This window comes from Perca fluviatilis, chromosome 3 (genome assembly GCF_010015445.1).
Source record: "Perca fluviatilis chromosome 3, GENO_Pfluv_1.0, whole genome shotgun sequence".
In the NCBI taxonomy this organism is placed as follows: Eukaryota; Metazoa; Chordata; class Actinopteri; order Perciformes; family Percidae; genus Perca; species Perca fluviatilis.
In genome coordinates, this window is record NC_053114.1 from 11,576,075 (window position 1) to 11,599,622 (window position 23,548).

The 23,548-nt window shown below is 40.2% G+C and overlaps 1 protein-coding gene across 2 annotated transcripts in view; it reads right to left on the minus strand.

Moving 5' to 3' along the window:
* c3h16orf87 (chromosome 3 C16orf87 homolog) overlaps window positions 1-23,548 on the minus strand; it is a 25,590-nt gene extending 2,042 nt beyond the window's left edge. Inside the window, exons 1-4 of one of the 2 annotated variants that reach the window (XM_039795832.1) lie at window positions 23,265-23,548; window positions 6,855-6,954; window positions 5,238-5,417; window positions 2,650-3,142 (exon numbers count right to left, since the gene is read on the minus strand). In XM_039795832.1, the coding sequence (XP_039651766.1) occupies window positions 3,000-3,142; window positions 5,238-5,417; window positions 6,855-6,954; window positions 23,265-23,330 (489 nt within the window). In that variant the 5' untranslated portion in view covers window positions 23,331-23,548 and the 3' untranslated portion in view covers window positions 2,650-2,999. Of the gene's footprint in view, window positions 1-2,649; window positions 3,143-5,237; window positions 5,418-6,854; window positions 6,955-23,264 lie in introns of those variants that run through there. The other variant, XM_039795833.1, reaches the window with a different exon arrangement.

Sequence of the window (23,548 nt, forward strand, 5' to 3'; positions counted from 1 at the left end):
CTACGGAGCCATAACGTGAGGTACAAGGTAATGGAGCGTTTTATACATTGTCGTGTTTCTTTAGAAATAAACAATGGACAAATAGAGTCTTTAAACGCTTCAGATGTAAAGTTTTTCGCAGTCAAGTGACAGTAAAAAAAAAAAGGGGGTCAGCGGAATGCTAACAGGAGGTGATGGCCAGGTAGCAACAAAATGGTGCCATAGATGGCTCGAGTTCTGAAGCGAAGCTTACCCCCTTGTTAGCAACGAGTAATCTTAGCCTAAAGACAGAAGAAGAAGAAGCCCATAGACTTGAACCGGCGACCCTCTGGTTCCCCACCGAACTCCCTATGGACTGAGCTACCGCCACCCCAAAGCTAACATCATCCATTCAAAACTCATTAAATAACCTCAGTAGTGCATTCACTGTCGTCAAACTGGTCTTATAACTTTTATGACACCCTAATGACGAGTCCAAATTGTTTCACTTTACTTGAGGTCAAGGAAAATATTCAGTCTCATGACAGCCATTGTCAGAACCAGCCACTTATGACTTAATGTAATGTTAACAGTTTAGGTTATTGGTTTATTAATTAGGCCTGCCATGACATATTCATTACAGGTTATGTTGTCTTGGTTAACAAGGGCAAGTTACTTCCAAAATGTAATACATTATAGATTACTAGTTACTGTCATTTGAGAGTAATTAGTTATATTACATTATTACTGTCTCTGAATTGTAATGCGTTACACTACTTTTGCATTACTTTTGAGTTACTTTCACCAAAATAACAGCGGAAGTTTGACTTGGCAGCTAGCTTGTGAATTTCACCACTGGATCAATAAAGTCTCATCTTTGGAACTTATACATCACAGATTATTCATAATATTTTGTATAATTAATATGAATATGCAAAGTAACTAAAGCTATAAAAAATAGATAAGTAAAACGTACAATAGGCAAGTAGGAGAAAATGAAAATACTCAATTAAAAGTACCTTACAGTTGTATTGAAGCAGCCTACGGTATTGTTGTAAAATGTTTGTTTAAAGCACTTGAATAAGAAATTCATGTTGTTTAGTTTAAAACAGTCTAAAGGAAATTGTCAATTATAGTGCGATTAAAACTCACTATTTACATTATTTACAGTACTTGATTTACAGCTGATATGTGAAAAGGTACACAACCTTATTTGTTTAACTGTAATTTAGTTTTACTGCGAACCGTCACAGGAAGTGCTTTTATTTTGAAGTAGCCTACACGGAAGTTGTCGGTTGTGTACCTTGTGTACTCTTGCTAGCTTACTGAGATGCAACTGTTATGCATGTTGTTGATGCAACAAATACTGTCTATGGATGCAACATGTCCGTCAAGCTAAGTTGGTGTCAGTACCCGATCCGTTCCACCTGCACAATCCGTTCTGCGCATGTGCAAGATGACACGTATGCCATGACGTAGGCGCAGATGATAATGCTGTGTTCATGCCACCTCGAAATAACAGGCACCGCCCCACTGGTTACGTTGTTTCTGCAGCTAGATTCAGTCTAAAATAACGTTAAGTTAAACTTAATGGGAAAAGCAAGCTACAGCTAAATTAAGACATTACAGTAATAACAATAAAGACAAGTATTGAGTGATTGTATTTTAAATGAGCACAAGTAAAGTAGAACTGACGTAACAGCTGTTATATATGCTAACGTTTATTTTCAAGTTTTATTTTGAGGGTCTTTTAAAGTTTACATGCTGTCTCAGCTAGCGGTTAGCCGAATTAGCTGTTAGCTAAACTAACGTTAGCTTAACTGTGGAGGCTAATGGCAGACTGCTGCAATCAGCTAGCGGTTAGCCAAATTAACCGTTAGCTAAACTAACGTTAGCTTCCCGGTGGAGGCTAACGGCAGACCGCTATAATCACCTAGCGGTCCGCCGAATTAACCGTTAGCTAAACTAACGTTAGCTTCCCGGGGGAGGCTAACGGCAGACCGCTATAATCACCTAGTGGTCCGCCGAATTAGCTATTAGCTAACTAACGTTAGCTGGTAGGCTAGCGTGTGAACATCTTGCGCATGCGCAGAACGGATCGTGCAGGTGGAAGCGGTGCAGTTATTCCAAGGTGGTGGTGGAATGAACGCAGCATTATCAACTGCGCCTACGTCATGGCATACGTGTCATCTTGCACATGCGCAGAACGGATTGTGCAGGTGGAACGGATCGGGTACTGACAGTTGGTCACTTTCTTGTTTGTAAAACTGCAACTGTAATAATTATTACCGTTCATGACAGAAACATATTGAACAGTAAATGGTCACAGTAAAATACAAGCGTTTTTGGTCGTCAAGCCATTACACTACAGGCAGAGTTACTCTCCACGGCTGATAAACGGCAATGATTTACGTGTAAGCAAGCCTAAACATTAATTCCCGACATGTTTAAATCTGTCAGTGGCTCGGACACACTGCTGTCCGAGCTGACGTACCGTCACCTGTTGGGACACAGATGTTATGAAATAATACTCTCGGCTTTTTTTTCTGTGAACAAATGCTTCGCGGTGTTGGGAAATTCTTAAAAAATGTTTGTAACGGGTAATAATATTACCAAAATTTCATTAGTAATGAGTTATATTACTGCGTTACAGCAAAAAGGAATACATTACTGTAATTGCGTTACTTTTGTAACGCGTTACTCCCAACACTGTTGGTTAATGTCAAGTTGTCATAACAAAGACATCTTATACAACCAACTTAGCATTAATAGTGTCATAAGTTACTGAATGACACTTAATGACAGTAGTCCTGAACGTTCATAGACTCCTTCGTGTTCATGACAGATGTCAGGTCATGGTTATGACGATGTCATGTCTAGGGATGTAACGGTATGAAAATTTAACCTCACGGTTAGAGTGACCAAAATTATCACGGTTTTCAGTATTATTGCGGTATTTTCAAAAGTGTGTTCAATATTTCCAGAAAGCACTGATAGGCCTACACAAGCTGAAATGGTTTCAAAAAGGGTAACAGTGTTTATTATGTTACAAAAAAAAAAGGCAATAGGCTGATAAATGCTCTGAGGGCTGTCATCTCCTCCTTCCGCCATGATTCCAGCTTCAAGAAACACACGTAGGCTACGCAGTGTGCCTGTGCGGCAACTTCAGGAGACTCAGATGAAGCTGGGAAGGATTAAAAACATGGTTTCCACACCGTGGTAATCCACCATAATAATGATATTTTAAATGTAAACGGTAATTGTTATCGTCAACATTTTTATCGTGGTTTACAGTTACACCGCTAATCCTTACATCCCTAGTCATGTCAGTCTGCACACCCCTTCAAATAAAGTGTTACCATCAATGCTAAACAAAGTAAATGAGAGTTTTGATCCCTTTCTTCTTCGATGTAGATAAATATGATGTGGTTTTATAATTTTACCACATCCTAAGCATTTTTAAAATAAGGTTGGCAAGATATTTTTTTGTATTATTGTATTTTAATTTCCCCAAAAGGACTGTGCTGGGGCTCCAAGCAGAGGATGATTGAGAGGATGCTTGGATTGGAGGTGTTTTGGAATCGGTGAACCAAGAGCTGAAGCCAGTGAGCGAGTTCATTTTTTTCTCCTTGACTCCTCGATCCACCGGCTTGTGACCCAGAAATCATTCTCAGTGCGCCACCTTGAAGGACGTCCCAATTCTTAAAATGCACATAGAGGAGCGAGGAGGCTCCCTGGAGGAGCTATAATCGAGGATACACCGATGTATCCTCTGCGAAAGTCTTTTCACCCATGGCATGTAAACAAAGAGGCGTGACAGAGCGAGAGAGAAAGAGAGAGAAAAAGAGGGAGAGATGATACAGTTATATCCGCGGCCCTGTGGTTAATCCACAGATCGGGCCGGTCGGATCAAATAAACATTCCGATTAATAGTGGGTGGGTGAAATAATACATAATTAATGAGGAAAATATTAACATCTAAAATCAAAACATAGCAGAGCTGCTGTCAGACAGACAGCTTCCTTTGTAAGTGCGTCCCCAGAAAGATGCTCGAGAAACAGCAGCTTAACTTTATTATGATTACTTCAGAAGCTCAAGGTCTAGTTTTGTTTCCTCTGGCAAGTTTATAACTAGTTAGTTTTGCTGCTGAAATGTCTGATATGAGCTACAGAGACATTACTGCGCACATGGAAACGTTACTGAAAGCAGCCTCTCTAATCGTTAAAGTAAATCCTTGTTTCACTCATACAGCCATACAATACACCATTTAAAAAGCAAAGTAGCCTACAGGGACTGTAAAGGAGCAGTGAAGTTTCCAGGCGGTCTCTAAATTTGGAGAAAATAATTAATTCATTTGGATGATGATTTTAAACCTACCCACGGATACGGATGAAGAGCCGATCCACGCATCAACAATAGATAAGAGTGTTTGTGGGTATATAATATACTGTATATATTTGTTTAATTCTTTTCATACCAACATTTGTAGTTTTACACTAAAATAGCTATATATATATATATATATATATATATATATATATATATATATATATATATATATATATATATATATAGACTAGTGTGTATGTATATTATAAATACATAAATGTGTTAAACAAATAGAAATGTACAACATCCATACATTCTTGTCATATTATGCCACGTTGTGAATTGAATTTAAAGTAAATACATAATTTGTCATGAACACTGTTCAGCTTATCTGAGAGAGATCATAAAGTACAGCATATGACAAAACAATGAACAGCTGATGCAGCTGTGCCACGTCATATTTAATTGACGTCACTTTTAATCAACGGCTCCGAGGCACAGATGTCTCAAGGTTTTTAAATGTCTGTTGCCTAAATCCTCTCTCCGCGCATCTATTCAGACTCCATAAAGGTATTATTTGATGTCGTATATGACATCTTCAGCCCCACAGAGTTAACAACTTGGCTCTGCGGTCAGCTAACAATCAGGTTACTGGTTTATTTGCTCTGAGAGTGAATCTGGCAAAAAACACACTGATCATCTATTATAAATATATTATACATGATATAAATCATCTGATTCTGCACTTTTCCTTTTCACTTTGACGCCAAATCCCCCACCATCGTCGTGTTGGTCTCAGTTGGTTATTTCTATAAAAACAAGACCACAATTGGGGTGCTGGGCAAAAAATGTAATCGATTCACAGTGTAACACCGGTAACACCGACTACCGCGGCAAGCCTAATCACAAGAGACCTGTGATAAGAAACTGTAAATAACCACTTCTTTTACCTTTCTCCTCTTCGTGTTTCTTCAGCCCCACTGTTTTTGGTCTGCCCCTTCCTCTCCGGATGGGATCTGATTGGCTGTTTGCCCGGGATCTTCTCCTGTTTTCCAAGTCATTGGTTAAAGAAGAGTCTATCCTCTCTCTGCGAATGCGCTCTGTCCTCCTCCGCTTAAAGTCCAGCTTGTCTGAAGCAGACAACATGGATAATGAAAAACATATCCCCATAATTTATAGGGCGGGGTTTAAAAAAATAAATAAAAAATATCGACTTTCACTTGAATGATCCAATATTGATTCATAAAATGAATCTGTATCATATGAAACGAAAAGACCTAAGGAACCCATTGGTACAAACTATACAATGCTAGCTCTTCAGAAAGGAGGTTAAAAAACGCTCCAAAGTAAGGCTATGTTTTGGAGAGGGAAAAACTTGCACGGCCGTTTTAAAAGGGTTCCCTTGACCAATCATGTCAAGATATCTGAATGAAATGTAACAATTCACTGACTGTGGAGTCTGTAGAGCTGCACTTTATTGTGTTGTCTGCTGTAGTCTGGTCTCTGTTTACATGATTGGCCACAGCAGAGTGATGTTGAGTTGCGTTTCTCCAAAAGTTGAAATCGGTCTCTCCTTTTTGCGGCAGGCATTCAAAACAAATGGAAAGACCTGCCTATTTGCCGGACTGTTTGACGACCTACGCAGTATATGTGCATGCTCAGCCAAAAAACGTATATCCGAATCCCAAAATTAAAAATCGAAGTCAAATTTTAGACTTTTTCTGACCTTTTTAAGACCCATTATGAATGAAATTTAAGACCTATATCGCAACATAAAATTAAATGCAGTCACGAGTACTTGCAAAATAAATAAAATTAAAATTGATATATTGATTATGAAATATTAAAATTGAATAAAAGCGGCACAGAGTTATAATAATCTGTACATATAGAGCAAATTATATTTGGATGAGCGAAAGAAAGAACTACAACACCACGGAATAAAAAAAAAAAAACATTTCAATGAGCATTAGAGGTAGCGTTACATGGACGTAGGAAAATGTAAGACCTGTTTGAAATTATTTAAGACCTTGAACACAATACTTTTGCGAATTTCCGACTTTTTAAGGCCTAAAAATGATGACTGATTTTGAAATTTTGACTTTTTAAGACCTCGCGGAAACCCTGTGAATTGTTGAGTATTCGATTCCAGACAATTGTTTAACAATTAGGTGTAATGTAATGTAACTGTCAACTGCTTCAGTGATTGTTTCATCCTGTTATGCTCCTTAACTCCTGCTTTCAAGCAGCAGGGATAAGGATTTAGTATTTTCCTCATCTCAAATGGGTGTCAGCATGTTGGATGTGTTTCCACTCACATCCCCTATAGTCTCATATTGCCAGGCCTATCTCCACAGCACTGTGTCAGTACTCGAGTAAGGTCTGGCTTCACTGCTTATGTATTCTGGGATAGGGGAAAAACACCCTGGCTTGTTTGTATTTCTGTATGTAATAGAATTAATATTACTTTGCTCATAACATATTAAGAAGAATCAATCAACCATTAAACACAAGGTTGAACTACATTTTCAGACATAATTCATTAGCGTTTGCAAGCTGAACCTTACCTGCTATGGCTGGAGAGGAGCGCTCATTTAACTTGGCATTTAGGAGTTTTCTGCTAATAAACACATAACCACATGGGCAGGACTTGCACGCAACTGGAATCTAGAGAGAATCAAAAAGGAAACATACAGAAGATTAGGGCTGCAACTATTTTCGCCAATTATTTTCTCGATAAATTGTTTGGTCTGCAAAATGTCAGAAAATAGTGAACAAAAATCCAAGTTTCTCAAAGTCCAAGGTGATGTGTTTAAATGTCTTGTCAGTGCAAAACCAAAAGTTTTTAATAATTAATTATTAAATAAATACACAAATAAAAAGTTTGAGGCAAACTATAATTACATTTTTGTACAGCACTCTTGCGATGCAAGATGCCTGTTGTCCTCCAGCAATGCTGGAAGAGGACCCGATGTCGCCGCAGCGGCACTTAACGTTGCTGTGTCCAGGCAGCAGCAGCAGCGTGCGGACGGCGCCTTCAAGCAGCCCTCAGCGGCCAGCTACAGCGCTACTGCGCCGCTGGGGAGCTTCAACACGTTAAACAGGGCAGATAAAACCACTCATGAACTATATGTTGTGTTTAAAGTGATGGTTCGGAGTAATTCACCCTAGGGTCCTTTGCACCATGACCTTGAGCCAAACACCCCCCCAGAAGCTTTTTTCACCTGGGTCTAACATTGTGAGAGTTAGCCTAGAGTAGCGTTATCAGCTGAATAGTTTAGCGCAGGGGCTAATGGACCCACGTTTGTATCTCGTAAGTTACCCCACTAATAATGCCTGAAATGATACCAAACGTCTACAAGTAGTACAAATAGGTTATGCTCTCATAAAACGATGGATTGGAAAGTTTGTAAGTATACCAGAAGTTTATGTAAATAACACTTGCCTGCTGGCTTCTGCTCTCTGCTGTTGTTGCTGTAAGACGAGTGCTTAGGGCCGTCTACACACACACACCCACACACACAGCAGAGCCGATGTGTGTGCGTTACTTCACGCAGCACATTTCAAACGATAGCTACAGATTATACATTATTTACTTCCGCTGGCGCAGATGAACTAACGCTACACTCGTTACTGTAAGTAGCCTACAATAAACCCTCCATGATTAAAAAGTCAATACTTAACAGTATACCCACCTACCTGTTCTACAGGCATAAACATGTAGAAACCGATATTTCAGTCTGCTCTGACTGCGCTGTCCAGTCTTGCCCAATGCGCTGTGCAAACACAGCTCTACTCTGTAAATAGCGACTTTTTACAAACAAGCTAAAATGAAAGATGTCAGTTTGTAGTTTAACTGTTTCTTAGTTTGCAACGAATCTTGATTTTTGGACAAACTCTTGTAAACTTAGCTGCTGTCTAAACTAACCATTAGGGCTTTGACTTTTGCCCAAAAATCATATTCGAAGTTCGTATGTTCATTAGGGCCCGAGCGCCGACAGCGGCGAAGGTCCTATTGAAACTGAAGGAATTATTCTCTCTCTCTCTCTCTTTCTTTCTTTCTTTCTTTCTTTCTTTTCCCATCAAATGAATTGGCCTTTTGAGGGGCTTAAAGTGATGGTTCGGAGTAATTTACCCTAGGGTCCTTTGCACCATGACCTCGAGCCAAACACCCCCCCAGAAGCTTTTTTCACCTGGGTCTAACACTGGGCGAGTTAGCGTGAGAGTAAGCGATAGCGCTGAGTAGCGAAGCGGGGCTAATGGACCGCTTCTATTTTCTCTTAAATGACCCCACTAATAATGCCCGAAATGATACCAAAGGTCTACACTAGTATATATAGGTTATGCTCTCATAAAACAATGGATTGGAAAGTTTGTAATACTCCAGAAGTTTATGAACACTTGCCTGCTCTCTTCTGCTCTGTTGCTGCTGCTGCTACCTGCAGTTAGAGGAGTGCTTAGGGCCGTCTATAAATTACTACACCGAAAAGAGATACAACAAAAATATGTATTAATTTAATGATTAAATAAGGTAATGTCTCCAAACCTACCTCAATTATTACTTGTCTCCTGCTAGTTATATTACAGCACTTACTTTAAAAAATAAGTTAAATTAAAAAATATTTTTGTTGCATTTCTTTTCGGTGTTGTAATTTGTAGATGTCCCTAAGCACTCATCTCACAGCAGCAACAACAGCAGAGAGCAGAAGCCAGCAGGCAAGTGTTATTTACATAAACTTCTGGTGTACTTACAAACTTTCCAATCCATCGTTTTATGAGTGCATAACCTATATATACTAGTGTAGACCTTTGGTATAATTTCGGGCATTATTAGTGGGGTCATTTAAGAGATACAAACGTGGGTCCATTAGCCCCGCGCTAAGCTATTCAGCGGCTAACGCTACTCTACGCTAACTCGCCCAATGTTAGACCCAGGTGAAAAAAGCTTCTGGGGGGGTGTTTGGCTCCAGGTCATGGTGCAAAGGACCCTAGGGTGAATTACTCCGAACCATCACTTTAACATATTCAAAAACTCACCAAATTTGGCGGTCGCATCAAGTCTGGTGAAAATGTACGTATTCTAAGGGTTTCGCGAATAGCCGCACAAAAATGTCTCTCTAGCGCCCCCTAGAAAGTTAAAATAATTGAGCCCCTGCAGTGCGTTTAACGTAGACTCACGAAACTTGGTACACATACAGTACAGGCCAAAAGTTTGGACACACCTTCTCATTCAATGTGTTTATTTATTTTCATGACTATTTACTTTGTAGATTCTAACTGAAGGCATCAAAACTATGAATGAACACATATGGAATTATGTACTTAACAAAAAAGTGTGAAATAACTGAAAACATGTCTTATATTTTAGATTCCTCAAAGTAGCCACCCTTTGCTTTTTTTGTTAACTCTGCAAACCCTTGGTGTTCTGTCAATGAGCTTCATGAGGTAGTCACCTGAAATTGTTTTCACTTCACAGGTGTGCTTTGTCAGGGTTAATTAGTGGAATTTTTTTCCCTTATTAATAAAAAAGCAAAGGGTGGCTACTTTGAAGAATCTAAAATATAAGACATGTTTTCAGTTATTTCACACTTTTTTGTTAAGTACATAATTCCATATGTGTTCATTCATAGTTTTGATGCCTTTAGTGAGAATCTACAATGTAAATAGTCATGAAAATAAAAAGGAAACGCATTGAATGAGAAGGTGTGTCCAAACTTTTGGCCTGTACTGTATGTAACATGTCAAGATGTACAAAAAACTTCATTAGAGCCATACCTTAAACCCAACAGGAAGTCCGCCATTTTGAATTGAAAGTTCGAAATTTTGGCCATTTCCACATGTCGTACTTTAACGAACTCCTCCTAGAGATTTCATCCGATCAACTTCAAACTCAGTCTGTGCCATCTTAAGATGCTAAAGATGAAAAGTTGTTAAAAGAAAAAGTTTTCGTCATAGGGCGTGGCCGTGGCGGGGCGGCCATTTTGTGCGTTTCGCCGCCGAAACAGGAAGTGGGTGTAACTCGAGTGTACATTGTCCAACTGGCTCGAAACTTTTCAGGATTCATAAGAGTCCAACCCTGAAGACAAATAAAGGCCGATATTTACTTAAAGTCATAGCGCCCCCTAGTGGCAACAGGAAGTAGGCCTAAAAGTCAAGGTGCAATACTTTAACAAACTACTCTTAGAGCTTTCATCCGATGGACTTCAAACTTGGTCTGTATCATCTCAACACCTTAACGATGAAAAGTTATTGAAAGAAAAACTTTTCGTCAGACGGTGTGGCCGTGGCGGCCATTTTGAGTGTTTGGCGATGAACAAAGAAGTTGTTGTAACTTGAGTGTACGTTGTCTTATCTCACCGAAATTTCTCACAATTGACAAGGGTCCAGGCCTGAGGACACCTACAGGCCAAAATTTAATTTTGGTCATAGCGCCCCCTGCTGGCAACATGAAATGCGCCTTATATGACAAACATCATCCGATTTGCATGAAACTCAGAATGTGTGGTCTACATGTGATACTGAGCCGCCCCCTATAATATGACCATGCCCACTTACTCAGGCCACGCCCCCTTTCATAACATTTGAACCGTTTAAGGTATACACTTGTGTGAGGTGTCATTGAACTCAGCACAGACTTCCTTTTTAATTGGTGATGTTTGACCCGCCCCCTAAGCTTTAGCCACGCCCCCTTTCATAACATTTGAACCTTTTAAGGTATACCCTTGTGTGAGGTGTCATTGAACTCAGCACAGACTTCCTTCTTCATCGGTGATGGTTTGACCCGCCCCGTAAGCTTAAGCCACGCCCTCTTTCATAACATTTGAACCATTTAAGGTTGACGTTTGTGTGAGGTATCAATGAACTCAGCAGAGGGTTCCTTTTTAATTGGTGTTGGTTTGGCTCGCCCCCTATGCTTTAGCCACGCCCCCTTTTATAACTAATGACCCGTTTGATGTAGACCCTTGTGTGAGCTATAATTGAACTCAGCAGAGACTTCCTTATTCATTGGTAATGGTTTGGTCCACCCCTATGCTTTAGCCTGGCCCCCTTTCACAGCTGATGAACCGTATGACGTAGAGTCTTGTGTGAGGTATCGTTGAACTCGGCAGGGAGTTCCCTTTTCATTGGTGATGATTTGCAGCATCTAAGTGCCGAGCGAATGCACGGTCGCAAGGAGCGGCCCGTCCATCGCTGCTCGCAGCTTTAATTAATATTAATATTCGAATATATTCTAATATTTATTAATAATATTTTGACCATTAAATGCCTTCAGTTTAAAAAAAAAATTTAAAGTCAGACCCTGGATTAAACACAAACAGTATGCTTTCGACAGGAAGTTCGGAGCTTTCACCGTATGCCTACGTAACTGGTCTGATGTTTATACTCGTGTGCTGGTGTCAGTAACCTGCATAATCCGTTCTGCGCATGCGCAACATGTTCACGCAAGTGCTGTGGTACGAGGATTTACGACACTACCCAATCTGTTCCCACGCTAGCCTCCAGCTAACGTTAGTTTAGCTAACAGCTAATTCGCCTAACCGCTAGCTGAGACAGCATGTAAACTTTAAAAGACCCTCAAAATAAAACTTGAAAATAAACGTTAACATATATAACAGCTGTTATGTCAGTTCTACTAAAATACAATCACTCAATACTTGTCTTTGTTATTACTGTAAAGTCTTAATTTAGCTGTAGCCTGCTTTTCCCATTATGTTTGACTTAACGTTATTTTAGACTGAATCTAGCAGTCCGTTCTGCCTGCACGAGCCGTTCTGCGCATGCGTTATTTTAGACTGAATGCTGTGGGCGGTCTTGCCAACTTAGCGACTTTTTTTCACAAAAGCGACTAGCGACAAATCTGGCGACTTTCTGTAAAATAAAAAAGAGTCGCCAGTATTGTCCAGCGAGCACGCAAGGTATTTCTCTCCTGTGGCCGCCGAAACAGTCACCTTTCTCTTTTGTTCTGTGACTGAGGAGCAGCCCCGCCCTCCCCTCTGTGCTCTCTCCTCATGTGCAGCAGTACTGAGCAGGCAGGTATAAGGGGAGAAGAGACAGGGTGCGGGGCCGGTGTAGGTAGGATAGACAGCGGAACGCGACGGGAGAAAGACGCTGCGGAGCTGGCCTGGCCCTGGGCAAGCCAGCCTTTTTTGAGAATTAGGGGGGAATGCAATGCTACCGAGCCACGGCTGAGAGACGTGCGTCGCCGCGACGTGTAGTTACATTTTGAAATGCGTGAAAAAGCCTCGGAATCTGAACTAAAAACAACGTTTACAAGCCAACGCATTTACAAAAAATAATGCCCATAACAGGTTCGAATATTAGGGGCTGGCTAATATTCGTTCGAATATCTTTTTTTTTTAATATTCGTTCGAATATCATTTTTTTTTTTTATATTCGAATATCATTCGACCAACGAAGTTCGGAGTCAAAGCCCTACTAACCATCCTCTCCGCTGGAGCGGTAAATCTGTGGATGTATTATAAGACCAAAACAGATACATGTGGCTACTTAATATGCACGTGAATGACATGTTTTCAATTTACTAAGCAACAACTGTACATGTAGTAACAGATAGGCTAGGTTATGAAAAAATTGAGTATCCATCGCTACTGTAAAGGAACAAAAAAATTCCTACCTATCCCTTGCTGCCACTGGGAAAAAAATTCAAATACAAAATAAAATAAATTCCCTATCGACCCATGACCTCAACACTTTTATGCCCAATCATAGTTCTCCACTACACAACCATTGTAAACACTCCGATAATAATTGTGCAGTGTCATGGGAGTACACATATAAACACAATAGTAATGTAACACTAATAATACTAGGCATTAGCATGCTGCTAGCGAATTGCTAACATACTGCATTTCAAATGAGTACGCCAGAACAGATAACATTTATATAAGCTAAGGCACCGAAAATACACATATGTAAACATTTACACCAATGTACTCACATGTCTCTGTACGCACACATGCACAGATGGCGACACAGACAACAACGATACACCACAGAAATATCTACATGTGCTTCTCCCGGCCACTCTCACTACTAACTCAAAAACGAAACTTATCAGCCCGCGCAAACAGGTGTCCTTTCTGTAACCCCAAAACAAAGGTGCTGATTGGGGATCACCCCGTTACCCAAACATAAAATAGCAATGTCCTACACAATATTTTTGTTTTACTGCGCCTGCAGCTCCTCTTGTCACCCTGTGTGTTGAGCTCTCAGTTTTAGCTACAAAGTGATGCATCGTACTTCTCTTTAGGGGTGGGCGATATGGACAAAAAATAATCTCTCTATATTTTTGCCGATTTTGACGATAACGATAATTAGACAATATTAGGGATGCACCGAATATTCGGCCACCGAAATACTTTTATCACCGAAACAATATGGCCGAAATGTTGAGATGACGCAAACAGAAACCGCGACCTGCACGTGTCAGTACCCGATCCATTCCACCTGCAAAGCGTCTCCTAAGCAAAGAGGTTGAGACGGACCACGGAGTGAAAACAATGAAAGTACGCTCTTAGAGTCGGTCAGCACACGTTTCAGTGAGATCTATTCGGATCCTCTGCACTTTATGTACACTTTATGTACCGGTCTGGTACACACTGTACTTGATCCGCGTTATAAAGACCATTACTTGGATGCGGAAATAAACAGGGTGCACGAGAAATGATCCAGGCCGCGATGGATGCAGAGAACCCGCGTGGAGACGGAGACGGAGCAGCGCACGGAGCAGGAGGAGATCAGAGCGCAGAAAAAAAAAAGACTTGTCTCTCTGCACCAAATGAGGGGCATGCATCCTCGTTGTCTGATATGTTCAGTGAAATCCTGCAAGAAAGTGCCTCAAATAATAATAATAATAATAATAATAACAACAACAACAACAATAGGTAAGCTATTCTGTTCTTAGGCTACTATATACTGTATATGACTATCAGATTGTAGCCATATTTCGGTGCATCCCTAGACGATATCCTTTAAAAATGTGTTTTTAAAAGTCTGAGTTACTTAATCACTGATTATAATAATGGGTACAATGTTGAATGAAACAATTCTTATTTATTTTCTTTAAAATGTAAGTATTCAAGTAAAAACAATTCAAAGACAAAATACTAATACTATACTAATACTAATTGAACTAGTGTAGGAACATTGAACTCTGAGTAAACATTCAGTTGTACACCTCTGCTGTAATGTAAATTGTGCAGCATACAAGCAAGATTAAATCATAATAATAAAGGGCTCTGTTCTGTAACATTTTGCACACAACCATGTCCTTATTGGAAGCAGTCCTGGAGATGAGATAGGGCAGTGTCAGGTCAGGTTTTGATAGTCCTTCTACATGGCTGTATAGTCCTTCTGACCGTGATTTATGCTGGGATCAGAAATAGTTGGATGTGACCTGACTGGCCCAGGTGAGGGAGAGGCGCAGTTCTGTATGCTATGTTAGAGTATACATGGTCTAGTGTGTTCTTCCCTCTAGTAGCACAAGCTACATGCTGGAAAAAGCTGGGGAGTACAGACTTTAAGGATGCCTTGTAAAAGTCCCCTGTATCCCCTCCAGGTGATCGCGCTGCAGTTTGTTCACTATGGTTAGCAGTGAGCCAAACTTGTGCTAACGTTAGCATCGGGGGCTATGTAGACGGCAGTGTGCTGTTTTCGTGGTAAATAAAATGGCCTGTATATTACCGACAGGGCTTCCAGGTCAGGTGAGCAGTGCTGGGCAACGTTCCTGCTGTTGGTACTCCATTCATTATGCACAAAAATGCAGTCCTCTGCCTCTGGTCTTGCCGGAGTTATTTGATCATCCTGCCGGTAGCTAGCTCGGCGTGCTAGATGCCGACGACAACCCACGCAGCGCCCGGTCTGGCTATGTCCTCCGGGATGTTATGAGCCGCCTGGAAGGCTCTCATAACGGCTGTGTTGTATTGTAGTCCTATATTGATTAGTTCAGTGTGGCTGTACTTGTATAAATATACACCGACAGGAGAGCTAGTAGCCGCTGCACAATAGCGCGCCGCCATCTTTGTTGACATGAGTGAATGTGTAGCGTTCCAATGCATGTTTTGAAGTGTTTTTTTCTAAGTAATTTAAATACTCGATAATGTCAATTTGCACATCGTTAACAACAATGACGATATTATCGTAAACGATATATATCGCCCACCCCTACTTCTGTTCCATCTTTGTTGTGAGTCGCACATGCACAGTAGCTAGGTAAGGAATACCAGCCAGTCAGAAGCAGAGTATGAGGGCGTTAGAGGTGTGAATCTTCACTGATCTCCCGATTCGATTACAATTATCAGGTCAGCGATTCAATATCTCGATGCATAACGATGCGTCAAAAAACAATTTTCTATTAAAGCCATATAGGATATTTAACTTGACAAACTTGCATTGTCAAGTGCAATGCCCAAGCTGCAATACATAACTTTAGACTGGAATGATGAAGTGTTTTAGCCTCGTGAGACCGTCCTGATCTCGCGAGCTCCAGTTTTCCACTCGCAGATCAGTCTGGCATCTTGAGATAGAGAAAATTTGGAGCCGTTAGCCAAACGACCGGGCCAATCAGCGTTGGTTTTGAGGTGGGTTAGGTGGTGATAGACAGATGGTTTATCCAATCAGCTAAACAGTATTTTCAGACAGCGGTAGCCCCAATTCTGTTAGCCACTCGCTAATGCTTTTTTTCTCTTGGATCCTTCTTTTGGAATATGGTCCAGGAACCTGAAAGGGTGCCTTTTATTCCTAAATTCTCGTTACACAAACGGCAAATATCCTTTACCGACATGTTGCTTGCTTGCAGGAGCTAACGAGCTATGCTTTGCCTGCAGCAGCAGGGGTGGGCTTGTGGTTGTATTTTCATACGCTTCGTGGATCTGATTGGTTGATTTGGCCCGTCTATCACCAACATAGGGGATAGACAGATGGTTCATCCAATCAGCTAACCAGTATTTTCGCCCCTTCCCAAAAGTTCTCCAACGGAAAGTTCCCAGATGGATATGCCGAGCAAATGCGAAGCAATCCATCTGGCGGAGTCAGGTTAGAAGTGTTTGGGTTCATTTCTTTAAAGTAGCTACCACGAAGGTTTACCTATTTTGGATTAGTCATATACCACCTTTCTTTTTCCAGCAAATCTATTGTGCTGTATAACTGACCCCAGACAACTCTTTAACAAAAAAGGTATTGTTTACTGAACAATAACTTAAATGTACAAATAATATTTAGCCGTTAGATTAAATAACAAAAAAAACGTAACACAAATCACACCTTTCAAATATGCTAACTGCAATATTTCTTCAAATGATATTACACACAACTACCTCTTTACCCGTTTCTCTATCAGTTTCCACTTAAAACACTCCAGCTACACAAAATGATTCCTCCTTACAGCAGTTTCAATGTAAAACTTATTCCAACCCTATTAAACCACTGTGTTAACACATAATGAAGCAGAGGGATCATGTACTAAAAACTGCAATTAAATCAGGGTTAGCCCATCATAGGAGAACCTTTCAACAGTTACGTAATAAAGTTGTAAATGAATTGAGAAAGGCAAAAGCAAAGTTTTTTATTGATATTATAAATGATTCCAAAGGGAACAGTAGGCAAACCTGGGAAAACATCAATAGAGCTTTAAAGAATACCAAAAAAAGAGATAAAGAGTTTGAAATTCAAGTAAATGGAGCCTTAACTAAAGACAAAGATCAAATTTCTTCTATGTTTAATAGTTATTTTATAGATTCAGTTCAAGATTTGGCACAAGGCTTTGGTCTAAGAGGGAAGGTCATTACACCATCAAATGATAATCTTCCACTGTTTAGCATCTCTGAAGTGCCAGATTCTTCCATAATTAAAATCTTAGGCAAGTTTAAGAACTCTAATGCTAAAGATGTTTTTTCTTGTGATTGTGCATTTCTGAAGAAGTATAAAAGTATCTTTTGTACTCCAATTGCTCATCTGGTAAATTTATCCATTAAACAAAGTTTTTTTCCCAATGCCTGGAAATCAGCCGTAATAACCCCTATTTTTAAGGCTGGAGATGCAACTAATATAACAAACTATAGACCTATTAGTATCCTCCCTGCTGTTTCCAAAGTAACGGAAAGGGTAGTCTGTGACCAGTTACTAGCCTATTTAAATCAAGGCCATTTTCCACTGCATCCCATGCAGTTTGGATTTAGGAAACATCATGCCACAGAAACAGCTAATTGTTATTTTATTGAGCAAATAAAATCCAGCATTGACAATGGAGGGGTTGTTGGTGCTGTTTTTCTTGATTTTAAGAAGGCATTTGATACAGTGAATCACAATGTCTTGTTATCCAAACTGTCAAAGATTAATTTCTCTCCCAGTGCTCTGACATGGATGGAGTCTTATTTAGATTCTAGAAAGCAGTGCACCAGGATTAATGATAGATGTTCCTCCTTTGCTAACTGCACTACTGGAGTCCCTCAGGGATCGATTTTAGGACCAATTTTATTTAGTTTATATATTAATGACCTACCATTAATTTGCCCAGAAGTCCACATTCAAATGTACGCAGACGATACAGTTATCTATACCCATGCGAAAACCAGAGAACAAGCTGCAGCAAAACTTACTGCAGCTCTAATAAAAGTATCAGATTGGTTAACTCTTAGTTGTCTTACTCTTAATGTAAGCAAAACAGTGGGCATGTATTTTTCTATCAAGAGGAAGGTTAAACAACATCAGCCCAATATCTATATTATGGGAGAGGTGATACATATTGTTGATCATTTCACGTATCTGGGCATAATTATTGATTCTAACTTAAGTTTTAAAAAACACATAAAAAAGGTCTCCAATTGCGTCAGAGCTAGTTTAGCAAATTTTAGACATATAAGACACCAGTTACCAATAGCCGCAGCAAAACTGTTTTTGCATTCAATGATTTTTTCACATTTATCTTACTGTTCTACAAGCTGGTCCCAGGCCGGTGGGACTACGCTAAAACCTTTGTGTACCCTTTACAAACAAGCTCTGAAAGTTCTTGACAAAAAACCAAGAAACTATCACCACTGTAACATCATAAAAAAATATAACCTATTAACCTTTGACAGTTTTCTCTGTTTTGCAGACATGTGCCTGATGTATAAATTGATCCATGATCTTGCACCACCCCCACTCAAGCAATGTGTGTCATTTCGCAGAGATAATGTAAGGATCACTAGGGCTTCTGTAAGAGGTGATTGTTACACTCAATTTAGGAAGACTAAATTTGGTCAATCAGCTTTTTCATTTACTGTAGTAGAAAAGTGGAACTTAATTCCACTTCATATTAGAAATTGTGCAAGTCTAAGCAGTTTTAAAATGTCCTTAAAGACTTGGCTGAAGGCAAATCAAATATGTGATCATTGACCCTTTTATAACATGGAATGTACATGTGTATTTTAGTTTTGTATGAGTAATGCTTGTTACATGTTGTTGTTGAGTTTTTATCTGTTTTTGATAGTATTACCTGTATTGTCTTCTATCCCCCTTGCCCAGGGACCACAGATGTAAATTAGCTGTATAGCTAACTCTGGTACAGGGCTTGAACTGTGCATGGTCCCTGACAAATAAACTAATAAAATAAAAATAAAAATAAACACCTACCCACCCACCCACACACGCTGAGTGAAAAAAAAAAAAAAAGAAGAAGTTGCGGGCCGGATGGTAGCTCATGTGGACGTGCAGCAGGACGTTATCTACAGTGAAGCAAACACACAGAAATCCAACTTACAGTTAGCGGTTAGTCCAAGAAACTCAAACACGAAAACCAGTCACTAGCTACGGCAAAGTCCTCTCCAGTCCAAAATCAGCGTCCTCCGAACTAGTAACTCTCCGCCGTTAGCTCCAACTTTAGCTAGTCCGTTAGCTCCAACTTTAGCCAGGCACACTGGCACAATGTTTGTTCTAAACCACTGCTGTTAGACAGGAACAGTGCCGTAGTGTAGCTACACCTCTTCAGCTTCGTTATTCCACTTAGATCTTCTCCAAGCTAACTATTCTAGCATCTCTCGATGTTTCTCAATGTTTTCTTTCCTCTTCTCGATTTCTGATTCTCTCCACTCTTCCGGCTCAGCCGTTTTGCGTGTGTGTTTGTGTTTCTTCGTTTGTGTGTCTGTCTGCCTATGTGTGTGTGTGAAACGGGTTAGGCTACTGAGAATTTTATTTTTCATTTGAATGTTTATGCCGCGGCTGGAAAATTAACGAGCAATGTCATTGCGTTATAATCCGATTATGGTGGGCCACTGCATCAATGCAGCATCGTCCATATTGTCCGCATCCCGATGCATCGATTATTTGATTAATTTCAACACCTCTAGAGGGCGTGCCACACTAGCAGCTAGGTGAGCATTACGTGTTACAAAGTGACGCACGTTCATCACGGAAGTAAAGGCTGGACAACAATAGAGCTGTTTGGAGCAGTTTGTGAACAGTGTTTTCTGTTGGAGATGGTAAGTCCCTTTGGGGTGGACTTTGGGCTTTTCACTTTGTAAACCTATAACATGCACAGAAAAGATAACACAATAAAGGGGAAAAGCCAAAAAGCATAATATGAGCACTTTAAGCTGCCAGCGTCTTTACATTATAATCCTATGGAGTGAACTGTGTTTTCAAAAAAGTCCTGAAGGCTTTTTTTTAAACGCCACTGCCGACTTCTTTTTTGCAGCTCGTCTTTTTGAAGTTGAAAAAAGTTAAACTTTTCTGAAAAAAAAACCCCACCCTGCTTCAAGTGCTTTTATGACAGCCGATCAATGACAAGCGGAGTAGCAAGACCTGTCGTTTCCATAAAAACAAGAAAAAATGGAGTCGGAGCACAGCAAGTTTTACCAAATACGGTATGACTGGGTACTCCCTGTTCAGGGAACTCACTTTGTTTTATAGCAACACCACTCTCTCTCTCTGTTCTTTCTCTAGCTCGCTCCACCGCTTAGTTTTATCTAACGTTAGCACTGCTCCACATAGTGCTCTAGCTAGGATACTGTAGCAGTAGCTGTTGTTATAGCAAAAAAAGATGCTCTCAGCTGCTTTTTGGAATAAATTTTATTAAATTAACCTTTTAAAAAAAGTTCCGTCTTACGCGTATCAGTAAACCTTTTTCAATATACAATGATTTATGTATCTATATTTCCAATTTAAATTTTTTTGGTGTGGGAAAAGCCAGAACAGAGAGGAGACTAACAAGAAAGGTGCAACTCTGAAAACACCTGGGTCAGTGGGGCTCAAAGGTTTAGCTAGCCTTTTTTTCACAACACATTTCAGAGTAGTTTTCCTCCTTTCGTGCATATTCTATCTCTACAGGAGATCAATGTAATATTCTGTAAATTTGACAAAAAAGCTATATGTTTCACACTTGCCTCGTAAGGAATTCTTTTCCACCTTGAGTAAGTTTAACATTCTTAAAATAAGAAGCTGCTTTTGGCCTGCAGTGGTTGTGTGTCCAGCTGGTAATTCTGGTAAGTGTTTACACCTGTTCCGAATGGTCGCACTGGAGTACCAGGCAGTGATGATCCCCGTCTCGTTTAAATTGTTTAAATATGGTGATAACTGTGCGCATTTTCAGACAGCACTTCTGTCTTATTTGTGTCTCACTAAATCAGTCGTACACAGTCCTGTCCAACTTCTATCTGTGGACATGTTGCTACGTTGTTTGTACAAAAAACAGTGTAATGTGCTGTTATCAACTGGTATTGCTAACAGTGGCTCACCGGAGGCCTATACTACGAAGCAAGATCAATATGCCCTGGATTTCTTTCAGTTACCCGGCTTCACTAACCCTAACAACCGCAGTCCCGCGGTTCACTCAACCCAGGGTTTCCCAATCCAGCAGCGCGCACGTTCACATAAAAGAGGCGGGGTTTGCACAGCACGACCAATCGCAAACATCTACCAGAGCCGCATATTTTACATAAGAAGAGCAAACTATAATTCTACAATGAAGAACACAAACACGGTTTTGCAGGCAAAACGCAATACAGTCGCTGCTTCCTAAAACAGGAGGAAAGCTGGCAAAACAAATAGCCGATGCTGTAAATGCGTAATTCACAACGCTTATCAATATCACTTCCTCATCAGTCAGGCACAAGATTTGATCATATTTACACTTGTGCTTTCCATAAACTGTCGTTGCTTAAGCCTATTATTTCAGTTGCAACCCTGGCAGTGGTAAGCGATCGTTAGAGCAAATAAAACATAATTCAAACCGCTGTGCGCATTGGTGACATGCGGCTCAAGAAGCCGGCAAATAGCAGATTCCCTCCCATTAAAATCTATATATTTCATAAAAATACCCATCAGGGAATGTTAACGGGGTTGTCGGTCTCTAAATGTTTTAACTTTTATGAGTGCATCTCTCTCTCTCTCTCTCTCTCTCTCTCTCTCTCTCTCTCTCTCTCTCTCTCTCTCTCTCTCTCTCTCTCTCTCTCTCTGCGCACCAAGCTCCGCCTGATCTTCTATAAGAACGGTGACGCCGTTATCAATCAAGTACTGATTGGTCAGTAGGTGGTGCTTTTACACCGGTTGATCTCTGATCTCCAACTTAACCTACTCCAGACAAGGTTAGGCATTCAGCATAAGTTACCACGGCGATTGAACCCAGTAACAAGTGATCCACCTTCATAATACAGAAAACCCTGGGTTGAACCTGAAGTTACCTTGTTAACGCCAAATCTTGTTTCTTAGTATAGGCCTCTGGCTAGAGCTAACCCCACAGTGAAAATCCGACTTGTTAAATGGAACGCAGTCAACTCGGGTGTCATTCTCAGTTCGGGCTTCCGAGTTCCGAGGTAAATGGAACACACTATCAGACCAAAACGGCTGATTAGTCAAGTCAATTCATTTTCATTTCAAATAATTTAAAACAGAAGTTGACTCAAAGTGCTTTCCAGTCAAGGAAGATGGTTTAAGATCTGTCTCAATACAGATAAACAACATTACAGAGACAAAAGGTACATATGTATTGTTAACTAAGCGACCAAGAAGGGGCAGCCCTACTCCTTTCTCACCTTTGCACACCTGAAGAAGAAGACCCATTGTAAATGTATTTTCTACACTGTGGGTCTCAAGGTTTTGCACCCTGTATGTCCACGTGTCTCATCGAGTCCTCGTTTTTATTAGCCTACAGAGTTGTGTTTGATCTAGCCTATTAGGTATGGATTATCGAATCAGTGTCGTTTCAGTATCATTTTGATACAGTATTGTGATACTAAATTTGGTATTGAAGTCAAAATGCAGCTATTGTGACACTACTAAGACCTGCAAACTGTAAAAAAAAAAAAAGAAAAGTCCATTTAAACGAGAAAACGCTGTAGGTCTGGCATTACTGCGAGCCCAATAAAATGTTGACCAACCTTGTGGAATGCTTTCTTGTATGCTATTCTGGAAATATCAGGAGAAAGCCTAATGAGTATAACGTTACTGTAATTCCTTCGTCTTAAAATCACCACGACCACAAAAAAAAAAAGATAGCCCTGACAGATACGATCATGCCAAATCCCATCGAGAAATGTTGAAATTGAATTGAACTCTTTGCTATAGCCAAGTTCAGATGCTATAAAGTAATGAAATGGCCTAGATTTTGGTCAAATGTTTATTACTCTTCAAGTCGGTACATAAACTTTTAAACTGCTTGCCCAGCTCACGTTTCTCTATCGTGTAATGACGTTGATCTGCCGAATACAAAGGTGTCACAAAATGCCGACATAGGTTTAAATATGTTAATTATTTCAACATTTCAGAAAATTTTAAGGATTTCTTTGCTAAACAGAAAGCCACAGCTAACGTTAACTTGTTCAACGTGTGTGGGCTGCCACTGATCTCCGTATACAAGAGCCCTAGCGTTATGCAACATTATTATGACTGTTGTCTACGAACTTATTATGACAGTAGTCTACGAACATTCCATAAGGTACGCAATCAGTAACAACGTTCAAAACGGAAACCTATATTCTCCTCACCTGTTGGTCGCATTCAGGACAAGATTTAGTAGCCATTTTGACTTTCTTTGTTTTATTTGCCGACATAGTCCGTTTCCTCCAGCTGTAGGGTAGCTACAACTGTCTCTTAAAATGATTTGCTCCAAATACACTAAAAAATGCATGCAAAAAACACACACCGAAGTGCCTGGATGACAACACACCTTCTAAAAACACACATCTCAGTACTAAGGCTAACGTTGTGAGCATGCGCAGGGGGAATCTTGCTGCTGGTGTGTTGCATTCAAGTTCCATGAGGAAAATGG